A 25,356-nucleotide genomic window follows, 5' to 3' on the forward strand; every position below is an offset into this window, starting at 1 on the left:
GATCTGCCGTTCGGAGGTATCTGTACATGAAATTTTGACAGATCGTGATTTCAGGCTGAAATATCTGAGAGACGAATGGACCGCGGTTACGAGAGCAGCCTGCATCGATTGTTTCGAAGGGAGTTTGGCCGGGAATTGTTGCGGAAAGCGTTGACCTTGGCAACTCGCGGAGTTCACCTCCTTTGTCCTTTGTGGCCTGTGGGTACGCTATAGGAGATCGGTTGAGATGTGTTGCATAAGGCGGGGATGCCTGCCTGCAGCGGCAGACAACTCGGCCGTTTAATAGCATTCGCTGCTTCGTTCCCTCGACCTGCAGCATCGACGAGACTCGTGCCTCGGAATTCCGCTATAAGTGTCCACAATACTATTCCGTACGCAAATTAGAGCAGATTATTCCACGAAGCGGTTAGCACGGCTAATTCGCTCCGCTTTGCAGGCAGAGTTTCGCAGCGAATGCCTTGGCGCGTTCCGTCGCAATTTAAGAATTCAAAAAAGTACCAACGTCGATCGTCGCAATTACGCGACTTCAACAGCTACATGCCTCGGAATGTTTCACAGGGCGACCCGGTTGACACAAATTCGAACTTAATTGATTACGAACCGAGTCTTGCCAATGATTATTCACCGTGTAAGATCGAATGAGATCCTTATCTCAAGCAGATACAAGTCGCGTCAGACAGTCTCGAATTTTTAATTCGAATGTATCAGAAATAAAGTGATATTCTACGAGGGAATTAGCGTCGACAAGTTTATTCAAATCAGTCGCTAGATTATGTTTCACGTGTAAAAAACGGTTTGTACACAATTATAACTGGGATTCTGTTCTGGTCGTTGGTCGGAAATTCGGTGTATCAGATGATTTGTAAAAAATATAAGAACTTCGTGCACACTGGGAGAAAATAATGATGGATATAATTTCAACAAATTGTACGAAAAAGAAGAAAGCTCCTGCAAATTAAGTTTGAGAAGAAACCGCGTCTCGGCAAAGGTAAATACTTCAGTAAGATAATGCGTTGTTACCTGCGGGACACCAAAGTTTACTTCGTTAGTTAAACCGGCTTGAAATCTCACCGTGGTAACCGTTCTTTCGTTGCAGTTGTTTCGTGACAGAAGCCACATGTCATTCCAGTAAAAAGGTCGCAATCTTGCGTCACCACCTGCCACCTGACATCCAGAAGTTAAACACACACACGCTCAAACCTCGTGCACCATTTATGTACTGCATGAAAATTACATCCGAGCTAACAGTAAACTTTTTCTCTTGAAATTTCAGATAAGTCACGAGGTTATCACAAGTCAAAACTGCATTTCCGCATTTCCTCTTTCCCGTACTTGACAACTTTGCACCGACAGTAAATCGCACAAATATTGCCGAAGTAGCCCAAACTTTTTCTTTTAACGTTTCTCTAGAACATGAACTTGATAAGTGTGCTATGAGAGAAACGAGCTTTTGCTTATCGCACGATTCTTCAACAAATTGTTGAAAAAAGACTAAGATAAATACGTTCCGAGTTGAACGTAAAAAAGGCGAATCTTGCAGAAAATTACACGCGACAAGAGAACAAAATTCAGGGATTCGAGTAGAAAAATCATGCATGGATATTTTGTAAACACGTTTAAATGTATGCGAAATAAGTACCATTTGCTACTCTGAAATAAGGTGTAGAGGAAATGAGTCGATGTTCTGGAAAGCATACGTTGTAAGCACCTAAAAATGGACCGAATTAATCGTGAGGCACAGAAAAGATTCACCTGCTCGATATGGATACGGTGGTATATTTACTCTGACCGTGTACCATCTTGAATATACATCTATATGTAGGTACCTTTATAATTCCATATACAGCAGGAAGGTGCAGCTGTCGTCTTTATGCCGGCCACCCGCCCATTCGCCCGCGCATATCCAAGTCACGACGAATAAAGAACGCAGCTCTTGCTTGGGTTATTCTATCGCGTGGTAACCGCCACGTGAGAACAATAAAAGTTTAATTTATATACCGACATTCGTCGTCACTCTGAATGAAACATTGTGGACGTAAATGCGAGTGCGCCTATGCCTACAGGAATGGCAGCGGGAACTCGGGACCATATCCCGTCTTTCTATAAGAGGAAATAACCCTCCGAACAAGAAGCGGAAGAACCAGACACCCAAGCTCAGAGAAACTGAAGAAAACCTTGCGGCGGTAAAGTTTCTCAACTTATTTCAAGACTTTGTACATCAGGATCGTGGCAAGCCTTAAATTATAGGTAAAGCCTGGGAGTCGGGTACACGTCGAGAAAAATTCTTTTTAAACCATCTATGAAACTAAATTTGATACGGCGCAATTTAAATCGCCGATGTCAGACGTAAACGTAACCAAGACGAACACTGAGAAAAATTTCGTTTCTTACAGTAACTATAAAAATTCAGTCAAACAGGTGTCGTTAAAACAACTGTTTGAATATTGTTGGAATTACGAAAAACGAGGTACGCGTAGCCATTTTGCGCTATTGTCGATCCTTTTTTGGTAATTGCAACGCAAAATCAGTATGTTCGGTTTACTCCAGTTTTTTAGTTAAATAAGGCTTCAACGTCAATTTATCGTTGCACAAACATTAAATTTTCGCAACGGTTATAAGACAATATAGTAACAGTGCTCGTAATGAGAAAGAATAGTAACGGATACTAGACTTTCCAGTAACAGCTACAAAACTAATTTGCATTTTGTACCCGGAACTATATTTTTCGATTGTGGTAAAAAATGAAAATACTTAAGGGCTGGGCGGTAACCGGAACTAAAAATTCCTATCATTGCAGAGAACGAGAGAAAACCTTCTGCGTAATGTAATTACAAATCACTCGTTCTTATCGTACTATAATTCCGTTTTATAACGTTCATGAAACAATTGAATCTCGCAAAACCCGATTCAAAGGATAAACCGAGTACGGAAGAAGCACTGTAAATGACTTTCTTGGTGTTCACCCTCAACGAGTCACACTATTCCGAATTGCTTATCAATCAATCGTGCAGTTACAAAGCATTTTTAGAGGATGCCCAGTAAAGTCAGACACGGGAAACTCGAGGCATGTCAAACGTCAAGCTCGATGAAAAGCATGGCACGTCATTCACAGTGTCATGTCCTTGGATATGCATATGTATCAGCCTTTGATCATTCGGTGGAAGTCACTCGTGGAGTATCTTTTGCGCAGCTTGAGGTAGTCCACGTTCTGACGTGTAAACGAAGTCTGAAAGGACCGCGGGTGGGTCGGGTTGGTTCAAGGCCTAGGCACTACATTCCTCCTTGGTAAACCCAGCCTAACTTGACCTAAGCTAAGCCAACGAAACCAAGACCAAGCCCAACTCAACCCAACCCAACCCAACCCGAACCGAGCCCACTTCACGTTGGAACGATGGAACCACTCCCTCGCCGTACCGAATACTGATCGTCTTCGTCTCCCTTATGAGAGTAGAAATATATGGACCCGAGCTTACCGGCTTGTATATCCCACAACGAGGTGCATTGTGCTCTTGTTATTTATTACCCGTCTCAGTTTCGATCTTGTGCTTTCCTTTCCCTTGCGCTCTATCATTATGATCATTATTAGCAGCGTTTACCTGCGCACTGCAGTGCCATGGACCACGCGCTCCAGGAACAGAGCATCCACTGGGCACCTAATACATGTATGGATGTATATCGTATAGCGTGAACTTCACATGTGAAACCTGCACAGCGGAGCTCTAGAGTGGAAAACTGTTCGTTGCATATTTGCGAGTGGAGAGGAGAGTGTATGAGGAGATTTTATTTTCTTTGAACACCGCACCTGCAACCGTCAATTATGTGTTTCAGGTATGCAGAACTTTAACAATTCTGACTCTGTAATGTGAATCTATTCAAGGGGACCGTTACTTTCAACAAATTTAACTCATTTTCAGTACAAAATTGACTTGTTTATTAATCGAAGTTCATTACACAGCAAACAAATTTTTGGACCAAAATATTTGTATCGTAAGGATTTTTTCGCACTAATGGCCCAATTCATCGTTTCGATGCGTCATATCCAGCATCGATGAACCATTCTCATCATTTGAGTGCAGGGTTTTGAATACAAAATTCATGCGAGTAATTACGATGATTTGCTTTATGTTGAAAAAAAATCAGTAATTTACAAATAGCTTGGCACATTTTTTTCCGATTCCTCACATTTATACGACAATGAATGGTTCATGGGAGGTTATTAGGCATCGAAAGGATGAATTGGGCCATAAGTGTGGGAAAAATCCTTGCAGCACAAATTGTTTTTCTCCAAATACTTTTTCGATGTGAAATGAACTTTGATTAAGAAATACGTCGATTTTGTACTGGGTACATTTTTCTTTTGAAAGTAGCAGTATTGGTCCCCCTAAGAGATTTGGTCAAACGTTGAAGAATATCAATCTGCTTTTATTGACTTCGGATAGAAAACTCCATGTATATATGTCTCACAGAATCTTGTTGAATAGAAGCATGATGGATCTGATTCTTATTGTGGTAATAAGGAAGAAAAAGGTTTTGGTCCATGTCTCGTTCTCATACGCGAAGGATGAAATCGAATTCTTCGTGAATAGATCGTTGCGATTTCGCTTCCGTACTGTATGCAGTCTGTGAACAATAACTGCAAGCTTCTCGGTACTAGAGATCTGAGGGAACCCTAGAAAGCTCTTATTGCGTTTCTGTGAGACAGAAGTTAACGTGAAAAGATGAAGTAATTATAAGAGATATCGAAGGCTTGCCGAGTCGAATAGATAGATCAAAGTGGTTGACCACAGAGTCAGGCAATCTAACGTTCCCGTAGTTAAAGATGACTAGAAGCTGAGATCGATACCTACCTTTTGCACGTAAACGTGAGTTGCATGCGGTTATGGATAGGTATAAGTGTGCGTATTGTATGTCCCGCAATCTGTATCAGTAATCAAGATATTCTGTACAGTCTAAAGGAGGTTGAATCTAACCATATAGTTACATGCAACGTTGAGAAGACGAAGTTGAACGTCAAGATAATGGACCGACTTTCGAGAACTTTTTAATACAAGAGCGGAACTTTTGTAATATAAGCGAATTACTAGATAAGAATTTCAGAGGTATTTTCAATCAATCATCTGCACCGTATGGCACCACGGTCAGGAAAAATACCGTTTAGAAAACCTAGATCATACTCTGTGCCCTAGGTGCGTACCAACTTCAGTTTGCCAGCTGTGGTGACAGTAAAGAAGTTCCTCTGAATGCCTCTGCCATGTTTGAGCTACCTATCCACTATTCGATCCTCATTCGTACAACTTGCAAGTCACCGTTCTTCTCTACGCTATCCTGTCTGACCGATGTAAGTTTAATATCATTTTACACACATGGACCGCGTACCTGTAACTCACATCACGAAAACGAGTTTCCAGTTTTTACACCAATGCATCCAGAAATTCGTGTCAGATTTTGACACTTATGTGGATGTAGGATATTGGTTAGGATCAGGATTATAGGATTAAGCGATATGGAAACTAAAGGAATTTGTCGAAGGATTGGGCGACCTTGGCAGGTACTTCGTATCCATGTTCATGGATACATCGCTGTGTTTGCCTTTGAAAACTCTTTGGCCAAGACAACAATGGTACCTTGTAACCGTTCCGTGTGAACAAAATCAGTCTGTACTTCTATTACATATTATACCGGTTCTAATACCGCTAAGCAGCTTGATAATTTACAATGAACTTAGCAAAGATTTACAGAGAAAATCCTACTGGCTTGGCACCGATATCTAAGCGGCCATTTTACGATCAGTTTAATGAACCATCGATCGTCCAACTCGCGCATGTTTATTGCGGATTTCTGTACTAAATCGTGCATTTACTACCATTGCCTTGGAATATAGTAGACCAGATTGCGCGCGGAAAAATATCCGTTTCTTCAGCGTGTAGGTTGACTAGGTCTCGCGGGAATTAGAAGAGTCATTAATGTTTTTAATCCCGGCATCGGTCTCTGCTGTGATGCTTGGTGGGCCGTGTTCACGTCAGTCAGGCTTATCGGCCCGGTGAAGAGCATGTATCATATTATACGAACGAGTTTAATCCTATTCTGGTTCCACTTGAAGCGACCCCTCGCTATCGGTTGCAACATAGCTGCATAAATGCGCGTCACGAATTTAGTAAGGCAATTAATTCTGAAACAAACGTCCCGGACTACTGGTAATGCTGTTTGCAGTGTTACTCACGTCGGGACAAGTTTTATCTGTATTTTTATCGAACTACAACGAGAACTTGGATGATCACATAATAAAATACGGAAAATATGTCAGTCATACCTCAGTAAATTCTTTACAACGTCTACTCCCTCAGAATAGCAATTTAGCAGATACATTTTTTGTGAAGAGCCGAACAGCAGCGGATAGGCGTGATAACAACTTACTGTGTCACACTTGACTGCATTTTGTACCTCTCTTCAAAGTGGATCGTTTAATTTGTGAGTTATCTCTACGATTCGTCTCGAGATCTAATGGTACTAGAGTGAATACCTGACCACGGTCACCTTCATCTGTTACTAATATTCATCCGTTTAATATTATACAGACGCACGTCCGTGTAATCCTATTGAAATTTGCCGCAGTAAAACATGCTTGTAAGATTCATTAGCCGTTTCAGCTGATTAATGGCAGCGTCGAATCAAACGAAAAATATTATTCTATTACAAGTATTTCTTTTTTATCCTCACGCCGTACGTTTACTAGATTACGAGGTGAATTAAATTATTTCATTTTTCGTTTACAGACGGTACGTATAATGCCACCCACAACGCAGTACAGTCTAATCTCATTATCGGTGTGTATATACGGAATCGAATAAAAATGAAGCGTACGTACTTTCTGTTATTAATTACATCGCACAGTCCCCCCTGGGATGTAGTAGAATCGCCTGGAGCGCAATGATTAATTCAAACGTTGAAATAAATAGGTAAGATAAGTTTTATCCCTGGATGATGAATTTCTCGAAAATCCCACGGTGCTTGTAGGATTACAGGTAGATATACGGCTGTTCGTTCAGTATCCGTTTGATGCTTAAGTACTGGTCGCAATGTAGTTCCTAATGAAAATGTCTTCATGCGAACAGGTTTGTTGCACTTCACCCTAATCGGATGGACGTTTGCGGCAAAAGTACATTTCTCGATTATCTTTAATAAGCTTCAGCGTAATACGAATCATTGGTTATTTTCACCAAAGTGTCATAATTACAGAGGTACAGTAGACTGCTCCAGATGTGCGGGGATCTTTATGATCTTTTGCAAAAGAATCTCTTCTTACAGCGGAGCCGATCAAGGGGCCGTGCTATGCAACGAAGCAATTATCACGAGATCGTAACGAGACCGGGAAAGAACTTTTCACGGCTGTTTTAATTACTTCAGTAATTCGCTGCTGCTGCTGATGTTACGGCGTACAGACTGCTACTCTCGATTAAATTATACCGTCTGTTGTTTGCGTTGAAAAATTCCAAACCATGGCCGCTTTTAAAACCGTCGCACTCGGTTATGAAATACTTGTAACGTACAAGCCATCGAAGGGTATAAATTAAACTACTTTGTGAGTACACTCCTGGAGCCCGATAGGAAGACGTCGTCCTCTCAAATGCAGCATCGCTTCAAGTCGCCGGTGTAATAACTGTTAATGATAGGTCCTGGATTCACGATGACTGCATACGAGCGTTTGTGTGTGTATATGTGTGGGTACTTCACGAGTATGAGTCGCGTAATAAATTTAAGTGCCTTCCTTTCATCCTGTTCTTGGGAATGGTGCACGGCGCTCTCGATTCTGATCAGTAATTGTATCGGTAATAGTCTTCGAAAACCAATGACAACTGATTGTTATTGCGATGAAGACTTATTGAAGTCACCGAACGGTCAGTATCCGTTGTTCAATTTTCGATTGTAGTTTTAACCGCATAGTCCTGCATTACGGTCGCTCTTGTATCGATAGGTACTCGCAGGGTTGGAAGCAGCTTCTTGACACGTACAAATCGCTACCATACGTTGCGTAATAAACTATCGCGAAGTTGTGGAAGGGAAGATGTGCTACGGGAGTACATCTGCTTGAATCTGATAATGGTGGTGCAGCAAGTTGGAGAAAATAACAGAGTTGAAATTGCGTAAAGAGTGTTCTTGAGTATACGTGTAATTGCAGGTGAAGAAGTGAACTTGCATTAATGGAAGCCTTTGGCTAAGGCGATAGATTAGAGAGAAAGAGACGTGCCTCGGGCTTCCGATTGGTTAACAACGCCATTTCGAAGCAGACCTTATACACCGTGTTGGTGAGCGGACATTGGCCGAGGGTTCGTTATAGTTTAGAGAACACCGCGCTGAATCGGGCTCGATCAATCCTTAGGAAAATCGAAATCAACGTACAAATAATTGCTTCATTAGTCAGATATATTGGTTTCGCCTTCAGAGCACTGTCGGCGTTTTCGCCTCGAAACACTTGTGAGGGTTCCTACACAGGGTTCGTAGGCTTTTTGGAATCCGAAATTCCCTGACTTTTCCAGGTGTTCCAGCCTGAATATAGGATTTTTTTCAGTAACCTTCCAAGAAATATGCCGGTGATTAATGACAATTTTTTTGCATATTAATACTAATATCTTCAATATTACCTAGTAATTAAGTTACTGACCGACTACTAATTTACAAACAACAGCCAGCGATTTTCAGTAAAAAAAAAACGAAAGTAGGTTTGACATCAAGTAATGTACGTATAAGAACGAGTTTATTTCTTCAAGAAACTTAAACTTCCAGTTTTATTTTCGAAATTTCCTGACTTTTCCCTGACTTTTCCCTGCTGTAAGAAACTCCCCAAGTTTTCCTAGTTTTCCAGGTTTTCCCTGTGCGTACAAATCCCGTTACAGCCGTGAAGAAGAAAAGCACGCTATTTTCTAGTTGACGCAGGCAATTTCTGACTGGAATAGGTACATGCCAACTTGTCTGACAAGTCGTTGGCACGCGACAGTGACAATTTGAAGAGTTGGACCCGTCGTGGTGCTAGATATGCTTATCATCTCTGGGAAAAGTGTTTAATCGACCAAAATTAATGACCTACTGCCGGCGCCGCTTGAGCTTACGACCAGACCTGGAGAAAGTTATACTATGAAGATGAACCGCCGCGTGCCGCGTCGTTCTTCGCTAACCACAGTCCTCGGATCCCGGTAAATTAATCGATGTTAAAGGACGGTATTTCCTCCCGACTTTGTACCTACCTATCTACCTGAGCTGCATTCTCACTCGGTGCTTGCTGCACTTCGCTGTAAAGCGTTATGGCTCAACTTCAACCGAGCTGACTATTATCCAGAGCTCGGTGGTAAAGAAATCCACCAGTTTTTGTACTATCGATACTTTTCAGGCGAGAAAACGGTTTGTTACAGAGGGGATAAGTCGTAAAAATAGGAGTGAGCGCGTGAAGCTACGGGTATATATCACATTTTTGCAGCATGTGAAGTTCGTAGGAGATTACTGATTGAAGTTCGTAAATTCAATACCTTTGACCCTGTGATTTATACCGCACCTATTACACATCTAATTCATTTGTACTTTCAAGAGTATAATTAATTGGCCTGTGCATCGGCAACCGATAATTTTATAGAGAGACGGGCACGTGGAGTCGAAAACCCGACCCACAGGGCCAGGAACCGTATACGAGTAGCATTCCAGGACGCAGCGAAACCTAACGGTGTGTTTGCGAAACATTCAACCAGTGACTACTGGTGCCTTAATATATGAATAGAACAGTGAACGCAGGACCGTGAGCAGGCCAGGCTGGTTTGGGTGGTGGAACGCTTCGGAACATCATCAACTTCCAGTTTTTTTTTTTACTGTTATCGCTTGTCCTGCATCGCCGCATTGCTTTTTGTCAACTGACAGAGGCGATGGCCGAAGATAGGACCGAGTCATTAGCTAGGTATGCATGCTGAGTGAACTACTGTGTACACGAGGAATGTTTTTTTTTTTTTTAATGAAGAATGAACGGTGATAAATTCATATCATTCCCGTTGTTTCTATCAAGGAGGTTGAACCTAGTGGAGCGATTGGTGATACCAGAATCTGCTGCTGGCGGTTCGCGAAATCCAGAGGGTCCGCGACACTTGATAGCGCTGAAACTCCTAAGTACAAAGACGGACGAGTCCTCAACGGGAACTGACGGAGAGGTCATAGACTTCGCAGCTGTTGTAGTCAGCCTGGTGACGGAGAATATCGTCGCTGCGTTTCATCAGCACGTAATGCCAACCGAGCAACCAACTTTGTCAAGCCATTGTGTGCAATCTACCGGAGTATCACAGGAAGCCGCGGATAACGGAGTACCTTTGAAAACTTGCCTCATGTTGTATTCGAATTGGCTTGTGAAACTGGAGAAGGACGTTGGCTTGAAATTACCGTCGAAGCAAGACCCTAAAAATCCCGTTACGATCCCGGTGACCTGGTCCGATTTGGACTTGGGAACGTGCCTGCCGATCGAAGCCAGGAGAAAACGACTCGTTTACGTTAAGCATTTGTCTACTTGGCTCGATTTGCGTGCTATATGGATTGAACATCACAACACGTTACCTAGAAATATGAGAGACGCGATGGCCAGGATGAAATTAAAATGGAAGGAGAAAGAATATCTTAGCTTAGAGTATGCGACTAACATAGCAAACCTTGCCTTGGCCATGCGCGAGAAGGGATGCGAATTGAAAATCACGTCAAGCGTTTGACCTCTAACACACGTCTGACGGTGAAATATATCCAACAAAAATTTTTTGTAAGGGAAATAGTTTTGCGAAAAATTTTTCCTTAGGATTGCGATGGTTGAGATTAAAGATATTTATATCAAAATTGTTTACCGTACATTGATTAATCCCGTATTAGAAAGATTTGCATGCAATTCATTGACGTTTTCTGCGTGTATGCATACCGCTATTTGTAATTATGCAAATTTACTCGATGCAGTCAACATGGTGTGTAAATTTTCCACGACATATAAATTTACAGTTAGATGACCTTAATAATAGTAGTCGGACTTTTTGTGGTGTGAAATTACTATGTTTAAATTCCCTCGTACTTTCAGTCCGGTAGTTGGTTACATGCATCTAATGCCATCGCACAAAGTCTAACAACACCATCGCAACTGCATGTTGTACCTTCGTACACAAGCTACTGTACCAGTCGCCACATCGGCGTTGTTCTAGCAAGAAATCTCGTGCTGCTTTACAATATGTTTATGACCTGCGCATAATCGCTTATAAAATAAAGTTGTGTGCACTCGTAGACCCGTTTGAGAAGGTTATAGATACAAGTGTAATAGGTATCGTAAAAACGGTAGCTTGAATCGGTGAAACGGTATCACTGAAGTTTTACGCTTCACATTACCGGGCGGCCGATCTTCCGCGAGATTGCCAGTCTCACCGAAGAATGAAGCGAAAAATAAGCGATAGCCGTCAAAAAGGGATACGAAAGTAAGTTTAGAAGCGTTGAAAATCCTGTTGGGTTCACGTTTACGGAGCAAAGGTCCTGCTGGCTTTAACGTTCACGACGCCACAAACACGCTTGTGCCATCGGCCATGTGCGGGCTAGAGGGTCACGGAGCACCGCCGGGATCACAGTTCGGACCTACATTACCATTATTTCTTAGAGGAGGCTGCAAGAGTGCAGAGGAGTCTAGACTAAAGTTATTCCTCCGTTAACCAGAGGGTTACGAAGCAGGCTACGTGGTGCGGAGTATTTGCCGTGAAAACATCGCCGGCATGGCGCACCTAGACATTATTGCTTCCTCTCCTCGTTACGGCGCATTGTTCCTCCGCCCATATTCAACATTGTTCACTTTTACAGCTATACCATGTCCGATGTGGGTATCCACTCTCACTACGGTAGCCTGAATCGATTGACGTTGCTCAGAACGTGTATATTCCTCGTGCATTTATCCCAGCGGTTAAAACGTGCACGACACCAGGTGTCGTTGCGGAATTTCAACGCGAGGTGCATTTGTACCTCGCCCTGGGTGCTGTTTCCATTCAGGTCTATACGCGGGGTACCCGTATTTGAGGTCGGTCTAACCACGAGTCTGACAATACAGGGACATTCAAACGAAAGCCAGTTTTCCAAGGTGCGCTCCGTTCGCAGGTAAGGAAATAAAGCCAAAGCTGACGTGAGCCGCGGTGTGGATCTACCGCGCGTGAAACGATCTCTGAACGTTCAATTAAGCTCCAGGTCTACGGGGCAGAATCGTGGAAGTCGTGACAAAACAACACAGGACGGTCACTGTTAAGTTATTCTTCAGAATCCAGGAAATTCTCAGCTTCTACTTCCATTAAACGGTCGGCCGCAAATCTCAGGAGTGATCCAACGATACGCGAGGGTACAGTACCTACCTGCAACAGGACTCGAGACCAATTGGATATTGCATTTGGCTCATCTGCAGCAATCAGCAGTTCCATTCGTCGCTCGTAATCGTAAAATTCAGTTTACTATTGAAGGCTACTTCGCATTGGAAGAGTAATCTTCCCGCACAGATGTTTATAAGTGCTGCCGCAAATGCTGTAAGAAACTATGTAAGCATATACGGTAAGGTATAGGATCGATGAACGGCGCAGCGCTTTGTTATTAACGATTTATCATCCATTGAACTCGACTCAATTCCAGTTCCCACAATTCCGTCTCTTTGTACTCTATTTACAGTGGTTTATGTATAAGAGCAACCAGGATCCGCCTGTTCCAGACCTCGATTTCATAGCCTTTAACAACATCCCTAGCCTACAGCCTGGTCTTCGGAGTACCTCTAGGCCTCACGTGATTTACAAGAGTGAAACTAGATTGCCTTTATACGGTTTGCCGTTGAACTTTCGCCGATTTAGTTGCACCGCGATCGTGTACTCATGCCCATTCGGAAACATTCATTTCAGCTATTTAGTGCAGATTGCGGTTATGCATGCCCACAAAGGTGCGGCTGATTGTGAGAGTGTTTCTTCACGCGGTACATATTATCCACACCATCACCGCAAGTCCGAAACACCTGCATTGTCTCATTGCATGCCGCGACGTAAAGGTGTGTACAGGTCTTTCGGTAGCCGTTGGCACAAACCCACTATATACGGTGATTTTGTCTCTGTTCTGAACCAGTTTGAAATTGTTTTTCTCACCTCAACGCCCGGATATGCGTGAACAATGATTGCCACTGGATATATTTGGAGGGTGATGGATAAGAAAAAAAATTAGATAATAATAAATAAAGAATGGAAGTAAATCCGTACACTCACTCGGCGATTGTAATACTTGGAGTTTAATTATAGATAGAAATCCGTAACAGGTATATCAGCCGTGCATATGGCTTAAAACGGACGATCGGATTCCTGTGTATAATTATGTTTGAGCTGGTAACGTTGTATTATTATACACTGCCGGACTGAACAAAGTTTACATCGAGGTTGGGCAGCGAATAATCATTATCGGCGTCGAGTAACTCGACGATAGGTTCAAATTATGCGTTCAAGAATTCGTGTATGTAATATATTCACGCGGCTGGGCCTTTCTTAAAAACATTCCAAAGGGCCACGACACAGTGCGTGCTTGTAATATGCAGCCACGCACACACGCTCTCGTTTGTTTAGGTATCTGTAGCATACTTTTCCCCTCCTATTTGGCTGCATTCAAGTAGGTATTAACTGCATGTTAGTGTTCACCAAGGCGGTCAACATCCTGCCCACTTCGTATTCCATCTTCGCGCGCATCACGCGGGGAATAACAAGAGTACCGCGGGTCAAAATACATCTCCGAAGTACGTTGACTGAAAGGAGGATAATTTTTCAGCCTTACAAAAGCGGGAAAAATTACAAATAAATAATAAGCTACGACACCGGAGGTAAGAACTTGGCAGATATCGTTGAAAGTTGTACGTTACAATGGAACGAAATTAGCGATACTCGCCGACTTGTACGCGTCATGCGGCGAATCATGTTTATAAGATCACATCTAACACCTTTGCTAAGGTTGGTATAGACCGAATTAATTAGACTCTACCGATTAAGGAGTCCGATAACTTGCCGCTTAGAAAACGACCGTTTACGACCCGTCATTCTAAATCGTAACGATTTCTCACTCGTAACTAACCGATATTAACTACACATATATACCCATGCCTCGCATACCTCGTAACGAGAATGTAATTAATTATCGAGATGGTTCTTGTCATATTTATTTTACAACGCGTACCTGCATGCATACGTAGTCAACTAACTATCCGTAGAAAGAAATTGACAGGAATTTGGTGCACCATCATCAAGTGTCAGGATGGCCGAGCGGTCTAAGGCGCCAGACTCAAGGTTTCGTCCCTTACGCAGCCGAGCTGCGCATCAGAGGCTTCTGGTCCGCTCTGCGGGCGTGGGTTCGAATCCCACTTCTGACAGAAATTTTTTCTCCTTTTATTCCATCGTTCGGGATTATTTTTCAGCGGTGGTTTCACCTCTGTCACGTCGAGTCGTACATTATAGGTATTAATGCTCATTCGTACACCTTTACCCCATATTAACGCTCGTCAGAAACACGCTGCATGCGGAGAAGATGCGGCACAGCATTATCGTAAAGTTTTTATAGTTTGCCTCTATAAATTAGATGTGTAAAATCGAATATCTCCAGTAGAAGTCGTTCTTCTGTAACTGACTGTTATTTTCTTGCTAAGTTTCTTTCGTCTTTGCATGTTACACGGGACGTCCAATAAGCCAAGACAGCTCATTGGCCGTCAGATTATTCATTATATCCATTTACGATGTGCTACTCGAGATTAAAGACGGGGAGTTCGAAATTGAGGTCGTATTCCGCTTATCAAGAGCCAAGAGAAAAGATTGTAAATAAGACGTTTCTTATCTTTGATTAAACTTGTAACTTGATTCATAAATATTAGGAAGTTTCAATTTTGTTATCCGTGGAAATTGATGTATTCATCGACTGTTAATCCTTCGAGTCACAAGTTATTGTGCCAAGTCAATTTTTATAACAAGATAGTATTCCATGGTTTTTAAGGTCGCTGATTGCGAATCTGAGATCAGATTTCAAAAATTTAAGATGGGGGATCTAATATGGCGGACGAAAATATCGAGTAGTGAAAATCTATTAGTATACTAACAGAAATAAAAGAAAAACCGCAAATAGATTTTAAAGTTCTCTAAATATAAAAAAAAATGGATATAAAATAGGTGGTGAGAATACTTACCACTGTAACTCAAAGGGTTAAAAATGTACAGGCGTGTAGGGTGAAATCGTGCCAGGTCAATGAAAATGACACAAATTGTTCTTGCTTTTATTTTGATCACCTGTGTAAAGTTCGAAAGCAATTATCTCAACCATACTGGAGTTATTTTACTTCCAATCTTTGTGATTTTACATTGATTCTTATGGGAAACTGTCATGATCAATGTGAAATCATGAAAAATTAAAATTAAAAGAACTCTGGTGTGGTTCAGACAATCACTTTCAAATTTTACACAGTTGTTTAAAATAGAAGTGAGAACGCCTGCACATCCATAACCTCACTCGTTACAATATATATTGCATTGGATCCCACGTGAGACGATCCATAATTTCAAAATACTTTGCAAACTGGCATGGCAGGTAGTGGGCTGTGACTATAAATTGCACGATATGTATTGTGAAATATTGTGACTCGGAGATAAAGGTTGCGACGTTAATCGTGGCTGGTATGTCGATAACTCTGCCGCGCCTCCGCAAACCAATCGGATACGTTACGTATTTGACTCTCCGCTTGTTTCATTTGAATTCCGTGTTATCGCAACAGGCTTCAGCCAAATATTGTTCTTTATACATGCTACTTTGAAAAAGGAATAGAAAGGGGGATGGCGCTGGAACATAACATAATTTTATCCTACAGACACGTTTCCTTCGACTTATTTAGCATAAGGTGATCGTCAGTTATCATCCTGTCACCGATAGAACACGTTTTTTCCATTCACTGAAACTATTCAACATTGAATATGCTTATAAAAATTTATGCAGGTGATCGGTTTTTGCGAACTGCCTCAGCGTAACGGACAGAAAACAGTAATCATGTATTCCGACAAGGACTAGGTACCGTTCAACCAAAGAGAAGGGATCATGCTAATTGAAAATATGCTGCGAGCACAAGTTCCCTTTTCCCTTTTACAGCTAGATCGTTATAAACGAGCGGTGAACCGTGAATGGTGATTGATGAATGAGTGAGGTCTCTTGAAAGATTGACATTCCGCGCCTGGCGCAATTTCGCAGCATTCGACTTTCCCTCATTTTGCATTTTCTTCTTTGGCTTTATCTCTGCCTTGCAAAGTAATTGTTCGTGTAATAAGTGAAATAGGTAAATATGTCTATCACTTCCCAAGATCTTGAGACTTGATCCCCTTCGTCATTTTTCATCGCATTAGTGTGAAAATTACAGTCGGTGAGTATTCCTGTTTCATTGTAACATTATAACCATGATCAGTACATGCGATCACAGTCTTCAATTGTATAACCTATTCCAGAGTTTGATTTATATCGAGCATTGCGAACGACTTTCAAATGAGTGCATATTGCGATTGTGCAAGTGTTTATGCCGTAATAAATCAACCTGTCTACTAAGATCTAATCCCTGCCTTTCTGCTGCTTCCCAGAATCTAGGATGAACCATACGGTTCTATTCAAGACACGCTAACCCCGTATCAATTATATTGTTGAAATATGTTCTAGTACCGTTCATGTGTCTCCACAAGAATTGTATAAGCGATCATTAAATCAGTGTCAAAATTGTATCCCTTTGTCTTTAAAAAATTAGCAGTGACACGGAGCAGAGTGAATTTTTTCGATTGTCCATCTCAATTAATTATATTTATCATCAGAGATCGAACGTCATCATTTTCGCCTGTCAGAACTAACAACTGGCAGACGGTAGTGACAGGAGTGGACGACTGTACACACTAGAGGGACAGGTGAGTCTGAAGTCTGTTTAAAGTGCCGATAAGCCTGAGTAAAGCTGCAAGACGCGTTTATCGATGACGGCTGCAGTGCGCTATTCGGACGTAGATGAACAGATACAGCCAAAACGAGAAAATAGATTGCGTTGCAGCGAACCGCGTCGCGGTGAGTGAAGTCATTGATCGCTTGTCCGGAACCATTTGTATTCGGAACACTCGATTCCTCTCTTCTGATTGTCGGAGATCGCGGTTCGCGTCTCGGCTAACGAGGCAAAACTCTACGTTTCTTGAAACGCGATGAAAAGCTGTCGATTTCCATTGATGTTTCACCGCGGTCAGTCCGATAATAGCGTTACTTTTTCACGACAACCGTCGCATGTTTCTTCCGTTAAGCAGCTCGTCAATCATTGATTGGCAATCGGGACGTACTTGGAAAGAAAATGTCCAAGTAACGTTACTCCTCGTTTTACAGATCAGAAGAGAATTTCAAAGCTGTTTGTGGATATCGAAAGTTCTCCGCTCGTCGAAGGTCGTTTTCTTTTGCTCTTCGTTTCTAGCAACAATATTTTATATTATACCTATACCGATATTCTAACGCTGGTCTGACGTAGAAGATTAAGCAAAATGAAAAATATTACCGTGTACAGTTTTTTTATTATTAACACCGCAGCTGTCCAGCTGTGCGTGGAGTACCAATTTAATTCCGGACAGGTGTTAGAAACCTCGTTTGAACGGTTATGGCATGAGCATCGTACCGTGTATACTACGTATAAGCTAGGTCCAGAAAAATAAGAGACCTGGTAATCCGTTAACAAATTTCATAAGAAAAGCCGATTTCCAATCGAGTTATTTATCAAATGGGTTCTAGAAGATTTTAAAACGAGCGTGGCAGATTTCTAATCAACTGAAAAAGATTCTCCTTTAGGAATTTCGAAAGCTAGTTAGACCGTAAATAGCACATTTATCCGGGATACGTATAATGTTTTTTCTACGGCATTGGTGTACTCATGGGGATTTATTGAGAAGGCCATAAGAACTCGGTCAATCGCATTATATACCGGTGAACTATACCTACCTACCACTTAATGACTCCCATTAATGTTTTACTCGATCACGAGATCGGAATGAAGTACTGTTCATTCGTTTGTTACTGTAACGTTCAACTTCGATCCACGTTTCAAAAATACGTTACGAAATCACAACTCTGAAGTGAATTTTGTTCGAAGATGTATCTTCGTGACGAATTTCTCGCCAATCAAGCCAAAATTTGCATTGTCGCGCAATTTCCTCGATTCTCTTTTTTACTCACAATCAGCCTTCGAGACAGTCGTTGGTTCTTCTTTGGACCGGACTGACATCTATGGGAAATGGTTAGGGTAGAAGTGCGTGTGTAGTTAACAAAATCGGAGAGTTCTCGAGACTCTCGATCCTTGCAGACAGTCCCTGGCAGTACGGAGGAGAATCCGGTTGGTTCACTTTTTGTCCCAACACTCGCCCCTCGGATACATTGCAATTTCCCTCTTTCAATCCGAGACGTAGGAAGGCAGGCATCGAGAAACCGAGTCTGTCTTCGGGTGGCGTTGCAGGACTGCCGCAGCTGGCGCCCGTTACATGCTCTACGAACGGGCCCTTTGACATTTGCATCCTGTACACCGAGTTCGCCAATCGAGATAGGACTCGTTCGCTAGTTGCCCGATTAAATCGCTTATGGGGACTAGCTGCAGCACGTAGCTATGCGGCGTGTAATTCTGTCTACAACTACATATCCCGTACGTGCTCCACTGCACGATACTTCTGTTTCGACTTTCAAGTCTTATCTATTCGCGGTTTTGCGAGAGCTTCGCAAGTGGCTCGTGATCCGAACTGGCGAAGATGAAAAAAAATATTCCCGTTGCAAGTAAGGTTTTTGCCAAATTATGTAAAACGGTAGTGAAACGATAGTTGGATACCCTTATGCGTCACGTTTTTAATAGTTTTATCACCATTTACATTGAGCCGAGGCATTGAACATTATACGAGGTATTATAAATTCGCTTCATTGTCGATTCTTTCGCGGGAGGCACGGGATTGGCGAATTGCAACGCGGATAAGTCTGTAATTCAGCGAGAAATTATCGTGTTTCACGGCGATACGGAATTGCGAGAAATCGCGATTTGTTGTGCGATATGGAGCGCGGAGTTTCGCTCGTTATAATATGCGTTATAGATTTGCCGGTGATCAGTGATCCGAGATAAGAATATGAGCTGTAATTTCGCAAAGTTCGGGGTTAAAATACGGAGGGAAGGGGGGGGGAGGAGGAGAAAGGGGAGAGAAATTGAACAAAACGAATCTGTACAGGAACGTGTGATCGTTACTCGGTAATACCGCCGATTACTCCCAGTTTCATTCTGGGGGAATTCGCTTTTTATCCCTCACGAAGGCTCTCACGAAGGACACGCATTGCAGCTTCATTCCCACGTCCGCATCGCTGCAGCTCCTTCCTTTGGCTCATCCATGAACGAATCGTGAAACTCGAGGGATACATGAACTTGTACGGTGCGTCATGATACAATGTACAGCAGCGACCTGTAACTATTTGTCGGACTTCCCCTTTTTCAGGTCACGATGCAAGAAGCAACGGCTTCACGTTAATCATATTCTTTCGAAGTAACCTGCAGTACGCTAATTGATCCCTTGGGTAGAACAGCGGCATCACACGCTTTACGAATTCCCGACATAACCGTCTACGTTATAAATAGCACTACTTTACGCTGCTTCTCTGGTAGGTTGCTCGGTGTAAAACAGTTTTCACATTTTCACTGACTTGTTTTTACCCCAGTGGAAATAAGAATCTTGTTCAAACGATACGGAATATCCAATTAGAAAAAAAAAGTTCATCGAAAAGGTGAAACCTGAAGCAAGACAGCGTCCTAGACTTGTTCCGGATAAAGTTTGCTACTAATGAACGGAACACCATTATGGTGCCTATGTATCAAAGGCTCAGAATCATTAACTTACGATCTTCAGACATTCCAATGTTTTTTTTCATATTCGGTATATCAATTCTTGGCAGTAGTACCAGCCGTAATGCCTGCGTGAAAGTTGTGGTTCAGATTGAACCTGACAACTGTGAAAACTGATGTTTCATCGGTCATATTGGGTAGGCAAATTTTTGGAAATCAATTGGGGTGCAATTCCCAATCAATACTTAAGTGTAAGGTACATAATCGCCCGATTTTGGGTCATGGTTTAAGGCAGTGTGAGGTCCGAGACCTGGTTTACTTACAATGGTATCTTGTTTGCTGATATCCGCACCATGCTTGAGGAGAAGTTCGACAACTTCGAGATGGCCTTCGGCAGCAGCTCGTTGAAGCGGTGTGGAACCGGACTGTAACAAGAGAAGAGTAATAAAAAATTAACATCTGACAGGATGATAACACGGAGGTGACAGATCTGGGTGAGGTATCAAGTGAGATCTCTGCCTCTCTTCCTCTCTCTCCTCCCATCTCAGCCTTTTCTTTGGCCACTGAGCAAGCAGCGTTACGCAAGTGTAGCTAGGCTCCGTAAACGGTCCTGTCGTCCAGTTATGGCAACATGGGTCAAAAACATTGCGGTCCTTGCAGAAGACGGGGTTCACCTCGAGTTCACCGTCAATTTCGTACAGAGGTATGCAAGCATGTACGCGGGCCTACTTTGTCGGGCCCACCATGGCGAATGCCGTGTTTCGAGGTATATGTGCAGGTACCTCGACGAGACTGACTCGGGGCTTGAGAAAGGAACGAGTTCTTCCCCGGTGAATAATAATTTGGCCCTTATACCTCGACGATACTCGTGCACCGGCGTTTCTCGCGAACGACTGTCTGCCTCGTGCGGTGCATCTCTATGCTCTCGGAATAGGCATAAAAGGATTTACACCTCGGCCACGCCCATCATCCTAGCCCATGACTTAAGGTATAAAGTGCTTCAACATTTCCAACTTCCAAGACGTTTCTATAAATACTTGCACGCTTACTTCCATCATGCCTACCCTCGGGCGGTGGTCACCGGATGTAGATAAGCTTCTCAGAAATATCAGTCAACAGTGTGCACGTAAGAAATCAAAGAAATTTTAATCGGATTTCGTTATTAAAATCAGCGTTTTCGAACATTCACTTATTATCGAGGAATAATCATTTCATACAGTGCTCGGCGAGATATTGAGCTCGAGCATATTGCTATTGAACTTCTGGGCGATGATATTGATCAGTGCCAAATTTTACACGACAGAATTAGTTTCAAATCGTAGTTGTATGGATTTAAATAATATACCAGCATTCGAATCTTGACCTCCTCTCATTTCTCAATCGAAGCCCTTCGACCAGCTACCCCAAACTCTTGTGCACCTATCTCCAAACTGACAAAACGCACAAGTATACCCCAAAAAGGTTGTAATCCGTCTTCAAAAAGCTGGCAAAAGCTTTGTAATATATTCGGCATAAAGTTGCTCCCATTCAGTTTGAACGGCTGTACGCTTATCGGTAAACGGAGCAGTCTAGTTTGATGTTCGCAGTAACTCTGGAATGGTGCGGGTACGTTGAATACCCGACAGAGGTATACTTTTCCTTGTAAGTGCGGCACAGAGCTATTCCATTGGTGGTCTGTCGTCGGCCTGTGGGGATGGCTGCCTTCCCCGCAACCAGTCCGTCTTATTTCTTCTCATTAGCTCAGTCAGCACGGTGAAAACGCGGAATGTCAGATCTATGATTCTACGCTGACCGCGACGAGGGAACAAAGCGCTGAGAGATACGAGATAACGATCTCGCTTGAATTAACTCGCTCGCCGCCATCCAATGTCCTTAAAATTGCTCTCGAATCGCATATAATTACACAATCTACCGCTGAGACTTGTACTTAACCGTCTCTATTAATTAGCCCGTGATCTTACCGTGCAGTCGGCTTCTGTGACCTGCTCAAAAAGCCTCAACCGTAGTAGGGAGTACGGGTATATCTATACAACGTCTGACCACCACGAGTGTTTCGCATTCTTCTCTGCACGATCGTGATAAAGTTTAAGCTTATCTACTTTGACGCGAAAGTTTTTGCTAAATACATTCGTGTAACGAAAAGCCTTGTGTCGCCGTAATGCCAACTCAGAAAACACACCATTATTAAGTCCATTACACTCGAATGTGTGGAAAAAGAAATCAGTACAATGATTTTATAAAAGTGTGCTGATCTAGTCTATTCGTGTAATGTGTTTCATGAGGCTCAGCAGACCGTACCTACATACTTTTTCACAACGATGCGTGAACAGCTGGGTCACACTGCCGGCCCTATCTTGGAACCATAACCCGCAATCAGTGGAGTAGATATACTCGGTGTAATTTAACAGCACCAGTAAGAGCAGAGCGGTGGCAGGTCTATACGGTGAAAATAGGGCCATATGATACGGTGATCCGATTGCACGTGAAAGCTGGCATTGTTTGCAGGGTCGTTATTCCGCGTATTGTCTCAACCATGGAAGCAAATGGTTCCTCGTTCCTCCTCACGGTCGGTGAACTCGAATTTAATGTTCCTTACTGAGTGATTTGAAAGTCGTGGCGTAATCGTGCGTGTTTCATCGCTTACGTATTATATGAAACTGCACATAAATGCTGCAAAGGTGTTCAAAAATGCAGGTCAGATTTTGATGCAGCCTCTGACAATTGCACACGTGACAAGTGTCGCCAATTTCAAAAGTAATTTATATACCAGCCACGCGTGTATGACACTTTGGTATGTTGTATTTTCATCACGGTCACAGGGAATATGCCACAGTTTTTGATGTGATTAAATCGTGATGGAGCAATTGGTTTACCTTTGTCTCGTCAAAAGTGCCTACGTAACGGGAAACGCTGGTGTAAGTTATTCGAGAAGCACCTTTTGTGAAAGACGTGTTACCGTCTGGAAGCCCGGCAGGATTCTTTAATCCTCTGTATATCATTAGTTGTTTTTTTCATCCGACTTTTTCTTTCACTACCATGGAATTAATTAACCGTAGAAACGTTTTTTCTGTGACCGCGTATAACGTGACGTTGACGTGTAACGCGATCCTGACTAATTCGGACTTTGTTTAGTTTTTTTAGACACAACGCGAAATACGGTCGACAGAAGTGCCGGCGCCTTTATTCGCGAATAGGGGAACCCCCAGGGCATTCCAAATTCTGATTCGATGCCCACCAGGAGAGGATACTCATGCGCAACTCTGTATCTGGGCCCTCCTTTCTCGTTTTCTCATGTGTGGCTGATTGACAAGATCTCCGACTTAGCGGGCTCTTTTACCTACTGGCCGATCATAGTTACCAATATCTAATTAAGAATTAGTATTTGCACGATTCTATCATTATTTCAAAGAACTTCGCCATGGGCGGTCTAGTCGAAGTGGCGCCATGCTTATGCGGAGCATCTTAGTGACTTTAAATGATTAAGGAACAGCATAACACCCTAACGAGATACATTGTTCAACAGTTCGAAAGGTCGAGGTTCACCAAAGCCTTACAATACCTGTTTCACGGTTAAAAACCATTTCTGATCGCCGGTTTTCACTCCTCTACTATATACGGTATGCCACTTCCATCTGATCATGAAATAAATTTAGTTTGCACAGCGTTTCGAGAGTTCCCGCATGCCGCTCGTTACATCGGGAACCACCGCATACCTGATCCACCTTCTACAGCAAAGTGAAAGCGCCTTATCTCCGGAGGCGATGCATGGATCATTATTCGGGCAACATATAATGCAACTGAAAAAACACCGCGAAGAAAGTGTTAGTTTGTCAGCTCATCCTGATATCAACGGTTCCTTTTACCTCACCGAATAGTTTCAACGAAAGTATGTATGTATATAAATATACATATATATATACATGTATATACATACTGGCATGCCGTCTGCACGTGTCAAGATCTCGTCGGGGTTGAAATATGCTCGTTTGAAGGTACATCGAGCCGGACGCACGTCCATGCGTGAAAATGTTCACAACATTAACGTGTGGCGATATAAGTGTACGGTGCATGCAACCCGGACCCCATGGATCCTTTGAGGATGCACTTAAGATTCTTTTCTCATCCTGGTGATTGTCTGCCCGTTCATTCAGCCGTTCATCGCGTCTGGCATTATTAAGTAACTTGCTCGGAAGCCCGAGGATGGAGGCGTACAATCTACTTGGACACAAAGAAAAGTTAGATTCCTTTATACTTCTGTGTGCGATCGGTGACTACGCATCCACGGAAACACTTGGGTAATGTTTGAATTTCGAACTGGAAACATTCATTCAGAAGCAGTCGAAGCCGTTTCCTAAACGTTGTACTCGTGTGTTTGAATACCTACGTTGTTTCTTGTGCAACTAAAATACTGGGAGCGCAAAGAACTTAATTTTCATCTCAACAAATCCAACGTAGCTACAGTGAGCCTACCTAATTAGCATCGGAAACGATTGGGCGTCGAAGAGGATGCTTCAAGTTCTTGCATGGTACAGTGTCTAATGTATTCACCCTTTTCCGTGTGCCACAGCTACGTAGGTCGAGCATGCTAATTACTTCGCAGACAATACTGGGAGCGTCGATGAATCGTCAAGGTATAGGAAGGGGCGCACACACTATACGTCGATTTGAAAAAAATACTTGACTTTTATTTTTCTTAGCTCCCTTTGCAGTCGTGTTCAAGGTACCACTTTTGTTGTAGAAGATGAAATCCACCGTTGAATCCAATGTCGAAATTTCATCCGTTGCAGTTGCATCCAATTTTTTCCCTGGTGGTACGCAATTTGGACTTTGAATATAGCATGAAATTTTATCTCATACTCTGGTCGGAATACTCAGAATTCAATCTCTCTTGTTCGAGGTGCGTATTTGTTGAAAGCCTCTTCTTGGTTGTAAAAAGAGCAGAAGGGTTGGTGGTGGGCAGAGGAGAAGAGTCGGGTCTGAAAAAGCGATAAGAATCTCCGGCGAATTTTTGTGTGTCAGGGTGATATTTCGCCCGTTTAAACTGCGTGGGCCGCTGACACAACGCGGCATACGTAAGGTATGCGTATATTCCTATACGGACCTGGTGTGTCACTAACAAGCAAGCAAAGTTTGCGAGGCGCGAATCGCTAAATCAAGAGACGTCAGAATATTTACAGAGGATAAAACCACCGCCGGCCCTCGACGATTTATCGCATGTAGAGATACCTACTTGCTGGTCTTGCGTGTCTACCATCTCTTCGCACCGAGGCCCTTGGCCCTAGCTTCATTTGGCCTACTCTACGTTCCGCATTTGCTTACGAAGAGGAAGAAAATTACAATCATAGGCTCAAAGTGCGTTGGTGCCTCGTTCGACAGTGATTAATGCAACTATGCCACTTAAGTAATTGGTCGATGGATGTGAACGGTAAGCCCGGAATCCCGGCTCTAAGACACGAAGAATTTGCGGC

General features: G+C 42.8%; 2 protein-coding genes and 1 non-coding gene across 9 annotated transcripts in view; 2 read left to right on the top strand and 1 right to left on the bottom strand.

Annotated features, from left to right (window-relative positions):
• Positions 1-25,356, bottom strand: part of LOC124310201 (ankyrin repeat domain-containing protein 6) — an 85,194-nt gene that overhangs the window by 10,322 nt on the left and 49,516 nt on the right. For all 7 annotated transcript variants that reach the window (XM_046774021.1, XM_046774016.1, XM_046774014.1 and 4 more), the window contains one exon: positions 20,212-20,313. In XM_046774021.1, coding sequence (XP_046629977.1) covers positions 20,212-20,313 — 102 coding nt within the window. The remainder of the gene's footprint in view (positions 1-20,211; positions 20,314-25,356) is intronic.
• LOC124310230 (ERI1 exoribonuclease 2-like) lies at positions 9,786-10,817 on the top strand. The gene is made up of 2 exons (XM_046774042.1): positions 9,786-9,937; positions 10,043-10,817. The coding sequence occupies exons 1-2, from the start codon at positions 9,906-9,908 to the stop codon at positions 10,728-10,730; spliced, it is 720 nt and encodes a 239-aa protein (XP_046629998.1). The 5' UTR covers positions 9,786-9,905; the 3' UTR covers positions 10,731-10,817.
• On the top strand, positions 14,293-14,413 carry Trnal-caa (transfer RNA leucine (anticodon CAA)). Its single transcript has 2 exons — positions 14,293-14,330; positions 14,369-14,413. It is a non-coding gene; the product is annotated as a tRNA-Leu (tRNA).

This window comes from Neodiprion virginianus, chromosome 1 (genome assembly GCF_021901495.1).
Source record: "Neodiprion virginianus isolate iyNeoVirg1 chromosome 1, iyNeoVirg1.1, whole genome shotgun sequence".
Taxonomy (NCBI): domain Eukaryota; kingdom Metazoa; phylum Arthropoda; class Insecta; order Hymenoptera; family Diprionidae; genus Neodiprion; species Neodiprion virginianus.